The sequence below is a fragment of the Bufo bufo genome, chromosome 11 (genome assembly GCF_905171765.1).
Source record: "Bufo bufo chromosome 11, aBufBuf1.1, whole genome shotgun sequence".
NCBI lineage: Eukaryota > Metazoa > Chordata > Amphibia > Anura > Bufonidae > Bufo > Bufo bufo.
Genome location: NC_053399.1, coordinates 53,489,162 through 53,500,836, shown reverse-complemented (window position 1 = coordinate 53,500,836; position 11,675 = coordinate 53,489,162). Strand labels below are relative to the sequence as shown.

Below are 11,675 nucleotides of genomic sequence, written 5' to 3'. Positions count from 1 at the left end.
TGTAGTTCTGCATTATACAATAATACACAGATATTATAAAAATATGCAGATTTATTGGTTACAAGATTATAAGCATATATAAGTAAATAAACACAATGATACATGCAAATGAATATATATATAGCGTTAACATAAAGCATTACAAGCTCAACAATACATGTGAGTGGAAATAACTTGTGACATTATACACAAGCTATTATTGGGTTAGGATATCAAAATAGGAACATAAGTTATATACATTACTTCTGTTCAGAGAAAACCTCATGATATCAGGATGGGCATGTCTAATCCTAGACATCAATATAGAATGCTAAATACATCCTGCCCCCCTAACCAACTACACATCACATGACTTCAAGATGGGCAAATCCATCCAAGGATATAACTTTGGTAGATAACTGTATCCTTCCTCCCCGTCCTGGACTATTTTCAAATATATGTGACTTTGGTAAGACTATTAAGACAAATAACAGGGATCTTGGATGTTAAACGGAAAGGATTTGAAACAAATCTTCCCTGTGGGAATCCATCACAGCTTGGCGAAGAATGTTCTATCAATATATATATATATATATATATATATAAAAGCAATCATTTAATGCTTTGCTAGATTATGAGTCTAGATTCTTCTGCAGGTAGAATGAAGCCTCACAATATCCTAAGACTACATCTCAATATGGAGATGATCAATTTATTTAATCATTTATTTATTCGCCAATCTAGATGGTATAATTACACCCACACTATCAAATTAGTCTTAATAAAATGAAATATCATTTTCTGTGTCTCTTATCAAGTCCTAGCAGGAATCTCACTTCTGCTCCTAGGAAAGCTGGGTGGTCCATCATAGCGTATCTCATTATGGCTTCCATCTTGATACACCTCAACTTCCCCTCTACTAGCTAGCTTTCTTTTCTCTTGATCGCTTTCTTCCTCGCTACTCCGCACACGAATAATTATTCCCGCCCTTATCTAAGAATCATCCCCTTTAGATTATGGATTCCCAATCAGGTAGGGTGGGTGTATTCGCATGCTAATAACATCATGACGTGATCTCAACTCCTAAAATGGTATAGAGCAAATAATGAAATAATATAATGTTGCCCATCTGACTCCAGATGGCACTGCGGTACTGTAGGTGAATATAACAACTTTTTAAGCATTAAAATTAAATATCTAATAATACTTTCACAGGACCTCAATGACCTTTCTACCATAAATCACTGAGGAAGGTCTTTTCCTTACACTTTTAATTACCTATATCCTGGACTTGTTGGAGTCGACTGTCTTCTCTTATCTTTTTGAAATATGGGTTGACTTGATGAAAATTTTATGTAGCGGCTTTGATGCTGGGCATCGGAACTTGTAGATTTCACTTATGTACTCCCATGAATAACTATTGTTTTGAAATCCAATTAACTTAAACTTACTTGTTTCTGTAGTTGTTTTTTCTAAATAGTAAATACATGGTATAACATATTTATAAATCAATACATTGTTACACATAGATAACACATTATATGAATTATTGATTAACATATGTTGTAAACTAAATATACCATACAGAGATATATATATAATATAATTATGTATATATAAATTGAAGCTCATACAGCAGGTGTGCGATAAAGACATGAATCCTTATCAAGTAAACCTTGTTCCCTCCATGTTTTAGGGAGTTGGCATACTCCTTACCAGATGGTCTCATATCTTTAATAATAACTTTTAAATACAATGTCCATCTATGTTCACAATTATTATATATTTTTTTTATATAGACTGAACTTGCCATGAACTCATCTTGGCCTCCTCAGCCACATAATATAATTTTGGTTTAGGCTGATCTTATTCTTAAAGGCAATGAGATGAGCATTCATTTTGATTATAATGTCATTAGATAATATTGTATATGTATGAAAATGCACAACAACGTGGAACGCACAGTGTTTAGTTTCTACGCAGCAGAAAGTCCTCCCGGTGGACGAGGTTTGTAGGAACATCTTGGGTGGCCTGGTGAAGGTGCGTTCTCTTGAGTATGAGAAACTGGGTACCAGTAGGGCCTCTCTCCTCTGGAGAGGCTTTGCTTTTGATGTACCGTAAGTCTAGTCGTACTGTTCCTGGTGGTGGGCTGACGCTGGACTATGCGGACATGGGGCGAGGGGCTAGATGTGGCTGGTGAAGGAAGGGCTGGCCTTGGACTATGCGGACATGATAGAGACATGAGGCGAAGGTCAGCCCTGGGTGTCAGGTGGTGGGTAAAAAGATAGTGTGAGTAGGGATAGAATAGGTTAGGTTGGTGATTTTTCTATAAACAGGTGACGGGAGAAAAAAATAAAATAAAATAAAATAAAAATTTTGGAAAAATAATATATTAATAATTCTGTATTAATTGGGAAAGTCGCCTTGTTGTTGTTTTTTTTTTGGCAAAGGTCGCCTTTATTTATTTAGTTACTTTATTGATTTATTTATGTTTGTTATTTTCTGTTCATTATATACTTTTCTGTTTATGACGATTAGTCCTATTTTTTTTGGGTTTTATAGCTGGGCGGCCAGGTAAGGTTTTATAGTTATAAGGTTAGTTGTTAAGTTTGATATGTTGTTGGGGCATGAATGTGAGTGTGAGTGTGGATGTATGTGGCTGGGCCAGTAATAACATTGTTTTATGAGTATTGTTTTATTTGAAATTGTTTTATTTTGTAAAGTTTTGTACTTTTATAATAAAAAGAGTAGCAGTGTTTAGGTGATACGGTCACGGTGTAAGCAGTGTTTAGGTGATACGGTTACGTTGTAAGCAGTGTTTAGGAGATACGGTTGTTTAATTCTCCATCGTCACAGTATTTATGGTTACCTCATCAGTATTACAGTCACTCACATTGGTTGAATTGGCACATGGATACACATGTGAGCAGTAACGCCACGTCAAGGCTCCAACCCTTGTTACTGACCAGTCACACACACCATACTCTTCATTCATACGCATTTGGTATTCCAGATGTTTTGGACTACACCTCTCATTATGCTTTGCCAGCATGATGGGAGATGTAATTCACAGCATCTGGACGGCCTATGGTTGCCGACCTCTGAACTTGCAGTGATCACAGTACACAATGCTGGAGCAGCTGTGCAAACAGGAGCAGCTTGTCACGTGTCAGATGCCCCTTCACTGCTCCAGCCAGGGGCGCGGGCCTCAAACATGGGCTTCTTCATTCCACTTCAGGTACTTCGTGTTCCATAGGAGAACATGCTGGTCAGAGTTGGGACACACAAAAAAAACAAAAAAAAAAAACAGGTTAGAGTAAATGGCAGAACAGACGCAGTGCAGCAGACGGACGGTCCACATATATACAGCAGACAGACACACAGATTGTGGGAGACACAGAGACGGAGATTACTGAATCCAGTGAGCGACGGATTTGGTGGCAGATGTGTCCCTCTGGCTGGGGGGCAGCTTCTCATCCTTCTCCGACTGACTAGATGGCTGCAGTTTCGTGGCAAAAAGCATGCCATGGCATAGGAGATCTAGGAGAAAATATTTTTTGGTGAAACTAGAGTTGTACACATCTTACACACAGGCCACACGTGCTGCACAGCTCCCCCAAATATAATACACTGCCCCCCCCCCCCACATGTAACGCACAGTCCCGCCATTTAATACACTGCCCCCAAACATCTAACGCACAGGCGACCCCAATATACTTCACAGACCCCCCCAATCTACTGCAAAGACCACCCCAATATATAGCACAGACACCCCCAATATACTGCGTAGACCCCCACAAAATATACTGTGCAGACACCCCCCAATATACTGCATAGACCCCCACAAAATATACTGTGCAGACAGACCCCCATATGCTGCACAGACAGTACCCCCATATACTGCACAGACCCCTCCAATATACTGCACAGACCCCCCCCCATAAACTGCGCAGACAACCCCAATATACTGCGCAGACCCCTCCAATATACTGCGCAGACTCCCCCAATATACTGCGCAGACACCCCCCAATATACTGCGCAGACCCCCCCAATATACTGCGCACACAGCCCCCCATATACTGTGCAGACACCCCCCAATATACTGTGCAGACCCCCACAAAATATACTGTGCAGACACCCCCCAATATACTGCAGACAGTACCCCATATACTACGCAGACACCCTCCAATATACTGCGTAGACCCCCCAAAATATACTGCGCAGACAGCACCCCATATACTGAGCAGACCCCTCCAATATACTGCGCAGACCCCCCAATATACTGCGCAGACACCCCCCAATATACTGCGCAGACACCCCCCAATATACTGCGCAGACAGCCCCCCATATACTGCGCGGACAGCCCCCCATATACTGCGCGGACAGCCCCTTATATACTGCGCAGACACCCCCAATATACTGCGCAGACACCCCCAATATACTGCGCAGACAGCCCCCATATACTGCACAGACACCCCCCCATATACTGTGCAGACACCCCCCATATATTGCGCAGACAGCCCCCATATACTGCGCGGACAGCCCCCCATATACTGCGCAGACACCCCCAATATACTGCGCAGACAGCCCCCATATACTGCACAGACACCCCCCCATATACTGTGCAGACACCCCCCATATATTGCGCAGACAGCCCCCATATACTGCGCGGACAGCCCCCCATATACTGCGCAGACACCCCCAATATACTGCGCAGACCCCTCCAATATACTGCGCAGACAGACCCCCATATACTGCACAGACACCCCCCCATATACTGTGCAGACAACCCCAATATATTGCGCAGACAGCCCCCCATATACTGCGCAGACAGCCCCCAATATACTGCGCAGACACCCCCCAATATATTGCTCAGACAGCCCCCCATATACTGCGCAGACAGCCCCCCATATACTGCGCAGACAGCCCCCCATATACTGCACAGATAGCCCCCCAATATACTGCGCAGACACCCCCCAATATATTGCGCAGACACCCCCCCAATATATTGCTCAGACAGCCCCCCATATACTGCGCAGACCCCTCCAATATACTGTGCGCAGGCAGCCCCCACATGTCTGAGAGTGTAGGGAGCAGGGAGAGACTGACCTGATAGAACAGTCAAGATACTCCAGATGATCAGACCCCGCGCGTGCGCTGTGAGAGGTAGGGAGATTTTATACATTTTAGGGATGAGAGATCTCCCTGTCCGCCGCGCGTGCGCACTGGCCCATAATTTTTGCCTTCCCTGTAACGCTGCTGAGGCTCTCGGCGCATGCGCGGTGCGCCATAAATCTAACCTACCTCTGCGCGTTCACATGCACTGGCCGTGAAATTTTGCTGCCCTAGTTTGTTCTGCGCAGGCGCCAACACACCTTCTTTTCAGCCACTGAGGTGGCGAGATCAGCGACACACCTCCATCTGAGCCTTCCTATGCTGCTACGTCACTACCGGAAGTGACGAGGGCAGCAGATATTTTTATGGGCAGCAGATTTTCACAGAACGTCATGTCCGGTAAAGCCGCATCATAGCAGGAAGTGACGAGAGTAGGGAAATCTCACTTATTACCTAGTCAGCTAAAGGACCTTCGGTGACGTCATGCCCATGTGACCAGGCTTCTGTGGGAGGAGCTCTTCTGCAGAGTCTGCGGCGGCGAAGGACGCTGGGTCCTGGGAAAGCATCAACAGGAGGTGAGCTACAGCTGCAATGCTCTGCATGGACTGTGGGTGCAATGGGATGGACTAATCTGCAGAGATTGGGTACTCTGGTGCAATATTCTGTATGGACTGTGGGGAAATTGTGATGTAGTGCTCTGCACGGACTGTGGGTGCACTGGGCTGGACTACTCTGTAGAGACTGGGCACCCTGATGCAATCGGGAGCAACACTCTGCATGGACTGTGGGTACCTTGGGATGCAGAGACTAAGGACTCTAGGTGCAATACTCTGCATGGACTGTGGGTACCTTGGGATGCAGAGACTAAGGACTCTAGGTGCAATACTCTGCATGGACTGTGGGTGCCTTGGGATACAGAGACTGAGGAATCTAGGTGCAATACTCTGCATGGACTGTGGGTGCCTTGGGATACAGAGACTGAGGATACTAGGTGCAATACTCTGCATGGACTGTGGGTGCCTTGGGATACAGAGACTGAGGATACTAGGTGCAATACTCTGCATGGACTGTGGGTGCCTTGGGATACAGAGATTGGGGACTGTGGGTGCACGTTGATGAAATGCTCTGCATGGACTGTGGATTATTTTTCAAAGTGGTCTGCAGAACTAGAATATTGCACAAGGGCTGGACTACGTGGTGATCTTGGTCCACCCAAGGGTCGCAGTGTAGCGGTGCTACCATGGAAATGAATGGGTTGCACGGTGACTAGCAAGTGTGCTGCAACTGCAGAGTCCCCTCCACAAATGTTCTGTATATTACAGCAGTGTCACTGAACTAATGGTCATGTAGCCGAACCCTGAAATGTCAACACCTTGCATCCAGAGTCGACCAGACAGCAGTTGAGGCATCACTTTAATTATGTGCATTATGTGGAAATTCAATATTATTGGACTATTCTTGGGATAGGTCACCACTATCAAATCATGGGGGTGCAGCTCAGTCCCCTTCAAGTCAGTGGGGCAGAGCTGCAATACCGAGCACATCCACTGTTCAGTGTATGGCGCTGTGCTTGGTAAGCTATGTAGAGACCACAGAACTCACCGAAGCAAGTGCAGGGACTCTAGCCACGCCGGGATGCAGTCCTCTGCAGGGACTCTGGCCGCGCCGGGATGCAGTCCTCTGCAGGGACTCTGGCCGCGCCGGGATGCAGTCCTCTGCAGGGACTCTGGCCGCGCCGGGATGCAGTCCTCTGCAGGGACTCTGGCCGCGCCGGGATGCAGTCCTCTGCAGGGACTCTGGCCGCGCCGGGATGCAGTCCTCTGCAGGGACTCTGGCCGCGCCGGGATGCAGTCCTCTGCAGGGACTCTGGCCGCGCCGGGATGCAGTCCTCTGCAGGGACTCTGGCCGCACTGGGGGGAGAAATGTGACACGAAGGGGGTTATGTGACATGGAGGGGGAGTAATGTGACATTAAGGCCGGGGGGGATCATTGGGGGCACTTTTTACTGGCACATTATTAGGTGGCACTATGGGGGCACTTTTTGTCGGTACATTATTGGTGGGCACTATAGGGGCATCTACTGAGGCCGCAAAGAAGGGGTATGTTATATGGAGGGCTCTGTACAGTAGCATTTTATACTGGGACACATTATGGTGGGTACTATGGGGAAGGGGGAGGGGAGGAATTTTATGGGGTCTTCTCCGGGGGGCACTAAGAAGGGGTATTTTATGCTTGCAAATTATAGGGGACACTGAGGGCATCTACTGGGGCACTATATAGGGGTATTTTATACTGGCACATTATGGGGGCACTATGGGGACATTAGCTCAACTGGGGGCATTACAAGGGGGTATCTTTTGCACTGTCTATTATAAGGAGAATTATTACTACTGGGGGGGGAATTATAGTGGGCTTTATTACTCCCCCATGGTATGAGCCCCCTAGTAGCAGCACCATCCTCTCTCTGCTCTGCTATCCCTCTGCCCCTTCTCCAAATCCTTAATATGAAATCTTTCTCATTAGGATAAAACACAACATCAGCTCCACCGAGACCCCGGCCAAGTGTTGAAGTGGTGTCCGAGATCCCCAAGGGCCAAGCCAAGTAATTGTAAGTTTTCATGTTATACACATATAGCATACACTGTGCCCCACAATGTACAGTATACCTCTACACTGTGCCACACAATATACAGTATACCTCCACACTGTGCCCCACAATGTACAGTATACCTCCACTGTGCCCCACAATGTACAGTATACCTCCACTGTGCCCCACAATGTACAGTATACCTCCACTGTGCCCCACAATGTACAGTATACCTCCACTGTGCCCCACAATGTACAGTATACCTCCACTGTGCCCCACAATGTACAGTATACCTCCACTGTGCCCCACAATGTACAGTATACCTCCACTGTGCCCCACAATGTACAGTATACCTCCACTGTGCCCCACAATGTACAGTATACCTCTACACTGTGCCCCACAATGTACAGTATACCTCTACACTGTGCCCCACAATGTACAGTATACCTCTACACTGTGCCCCACAATGTACAGTATACCTCTACACTGTGCCCCACAATGTACAGTATACCTCTACACTGTGCCCCACAATGTACAGTATACCTCTACACTGTGCCCCACAATGTACAGTATACCTCTACACTGTGCCCCACAATGTACAGTATACCTCTACACTGTGCCCCACAATGTACAGTATACCTCTACACTGTGTAGTCTGTTCTATAAGCACCACATTGTTTTCTTTCCGCCACCACAAGACAATCTGGAAGTGTCCCTCCATGTGGCATCATGTAGGTGGGCAGTCATTTTTTGAAATTATGACAAGTGCCCTTTTTTTTTTTTTACTTAAGCCCCTTCCCTTCAAAATGTCTGTGCACATCCCTGCCCTGTACTATGTGCTGCAAGCATGCAGCTGCTTAATCCTGACTGTGACATCACTGTGTATACCCTGTACTGTGATGTCACTCACTATGCATGTTAACCCTGTTAGTCACAGTACAGGGTTAATATGCACAGTGATGTCACATACAGTACAGCAAGGGTTAATCTTTATTATCGTTTGCATATCTTGTATTCGTGGGGGCCTCATGTTCGAGTTTCGCCTAAAGCCTCACAAAGTCTAGAGCCGCCTCTGGGTCTAGAAATAATTACTGCTCTTTAATCTTTTTCAAGGGACTAAAAGTAATTGGACAATTATCTCAAAAGCTATTTAATGGGCTATTCCCTTGTAATCCATCATCCAGGTAAAGGGTCTGGAGTTGATTCCAGGTGTGGCATTTGCATTTGGAAACTGTCGCTGTGAACCCACAACATGCGGTCAAAGGAGCTCTCAATGGAGGTGAAACAGGAAATCATTAGCCTGAAAAAAAAGAAGAAATCCATCAGAGAAATATCGGAAATGTTAGGAGTGGCCAAATCAACAGTTTCGTACATTCTAGTAAAAAAAGAGCGCACTGGCGAGCTCGAGAGCTCAAAAAGGCCGGGACGTCCACGAAAGACAACACTGGTGGATGATCACAGAATCCTTTCCATGTTGGAGAAAAACCCCTTCACAACATCCACCCAAGTGAAGTACAATCTCCAGGAAGTAGGTGCATCAGTATCTAAGACTACCATAAAGAGAAGACTTCGTGAGAGCAAATACGGCAAGTAAGTATTGAAAGAGATGACAAATATAAGAAAATATATTGAAGGAAAAACTGAAAATTATGAAAATAGTTTTTGTTTTCTTTCCTATTTTTCCTTTCTAGCTGTTGCTAAATATTTTAAGACAAAACATCTCTGTATGTTTGTAATGTGAAAATGGAAGCTTAATTGTGTAATGTATCTATTGCCTGGGCCCACAGCATGACTTAAAAGGACTAGAGTACATTTTGGATTTTAGCTGATTATCTTTCTGTTGCAGGTTCTATGGCACCATACTGCCAGAACAGTGCCAAAACATTAGAAACTCCTTCAAAGTGACTATATATTTTTAAAGGGGTTGTCCAGGCTTTTAATATTGATGATCTATTCTCCCCATAGGTCATCAATATCAGATCGGCGGGGGTCCGACACCCTACACCTCCGCCGATCAGCTGTATGAGGAGACCGCACATGCCTTCTACTGTCTCACTTCCTGTTCGCTGCTGCTTTGCCATAGACGGCAGAGGTGAACAGGAAGGGAGACAGGGAGAGTAATAGGTCTTTTGTGTATGTAGAAAATGTTTCAGATCTTTGAGTTCAGCTCATGCAAAATGGGAGCAAAACCGAAAGTGCTGCGTTTATATTTTTGCTCAGTGTAAGTATAGCTAAAATACCTTTTTAAAAATATATTTTAAGAAAATTGTTAGAAAAAAGAAAAAAATGTATGTTTGTATATTCTACACATAAAGTCCACTATTGCTAAAACTAATATAGATTATATATTTTTTTGTATGTAGTCTGCTATACTGTTGCTAAAACTAATAACTATAGGTATAACTTTGTTATTTTTTTGACTATTTTATGGGGGGGAAGGGGATTTAACCCCTTCCTGCCACAGTCAGAAGAAGTATTCCGCTTATAGGGGATAACTCTTAGATTAGTGGGAGCCCCACCAATCACGAGAACAGGGATCAGATGCCCGGAGACCACTTTGGCTGGTCTCTGGGATCTTTACTGTGACCGTTGCTGTCTAATGTCACGGGGATCTGCAGTGTAACAGGGCGCCGGCAGATTGCAATGTACCCACTGCTTTTATACGGCCGATTTACAGTTAACAGCTTACCGCCCCTACCTATACAATGCAGCGGTAAGCAAGTGGTTAAGTGCGTGCTGTACTGTATTACTAATATTATTTATTTCTAGCAGATTATCTGGAAATTTTGAGGAGCCACAGAGCCAGGCAAAGTCTCTTGTTAAAGAAGAGGAGCAGGACCTCATGGAGGGGGAGTCCACTCCTGACAGTTATCAAAAGAACGCACAGAAAGCAGAGAGGGACAATGAAGACCTAGCCAGACCATCTTTGGTGGCCACACCACCCTCGCCAAGAGAGGGGACATCTTCAGCAGCAGCGCTAATCGCCACTGTATCACCAGCCACTGTTCCTGCAACAACAGCTACTGTCAGGGCGGCCACATATCCCAATCCCCCTACCGCCACATCTGCCACCTGTGGCCAGAATGAGGAAGCCCGCCAATTGATAGACAAGCAACTGCACAGGGAGGCTCTGTCCCTTATCCGGAGACTGAATGGAGATGATGAGTACGATTATTTTGGCTACGAGATTGCTTCTTCCTGTCGCCAGATGCGTCCTGATAGACAAGAAGACTTCATGTCATACATTCATGCCGTGACTTCAGTCTTTCGCTCCAACCAGCCTCTGCCTGACATCGAAGATATGATTTGCCATGTTCAGTGGGTAGCAGGCCTAAGGCCAGCACCTCCTCCTTCCCTGTCTAGGCCAGAGGCCACATCTTCCACCACCCAAACTGACCCCATTTATTTTCTTGCCCCCTAAACCCTCCTCCTCCTCCACCCCCTGTGTTTGCAATTTTGCCGCTTTTTTATTCCATATATACCTACTTCCTTCACCAGCAGTGAGCCAGTCACAATAGAAAACCAACCAATTGGCTCCACCACCACATCCAAGGATGTATCTCCTACTCCTTTTTTTCCACTCATATTGTTCTTTATTTTATTTTTTACTTTTGGTCCAAATTATGTATGGGTGATGACGAACTCTTGAAAATAGTTTGATATTTCTTATGTTTCTCAATAGTTTGGGAAGGCTGGTGGATATCTGTGGGTTAGGGGTGGGTGCCTGTTTATGTACATTAAATTAATTTATTTTCTAAATTAAAAAAAATATAGTGCCTTTTCTTTTTTTTTACATTGGTTTTGAATTTGTCAGCGGCTATGCAATACTTTTGCTATGCCCATTAGAATAAATTCAAAAACAAATACATAACCCTTGTCCACACGGTTGGTAGTATCGAATAGTATCGTAAGAACATGGTTTGTAAGGCTGAAAGAAGACATCTGTCCATCCAGTTCAGCCTGTTATCCTGCAAGTTGATCCAGAGGAAGGCAA

General features: G+C 45.1%; 1 protein-coding gene across 3 annotated transcripts; it reads left to right on the top strand.

The window, feature by feature from the left end:
- The first annotated feature begins 5,573 nt into the window (after window positions 1–5,573).
- On the top strand, window positions 5,574–11,394 carry LOC120981428. Of its 3 annotated transcripts, none has more exons than XM_040410965.1 (3): window positions 5,574–5,669; window positions 8,866–9,271; window positions 10,454–11,394. In XM_040410965.1, the coding sequence occupies exons 2-3, from the start codon at window positions 8,934–8,936 to the stop codon at window positions 11,100–11,102; spliced, it is 987 nt and encodes a 328-aa protein (XP_040266899.1). In that variant the 5' UTR covers window positions 5,574–5,669; window positions 8,866–8,933; the 3' UTR covers window positions 11,103–11,394. The 3 variants fall into 3 exon arrangements, with proteins under 3 accessions (XP_040266899.1, XP_040266897.1, XP_040266898.1); XM_040410963.1 differs by having other exon boundaries at window positions 10,451–11,394; XM_040410964.1 differs by lacking the exon at window positions 5,574–5,669 and adding an exon at window positions 7,644–7,702 and having other exon boundaries at window positions 10,451–11,394.
- Window positions 11,395–11,675: the final 281 nt, after the last annotated feature.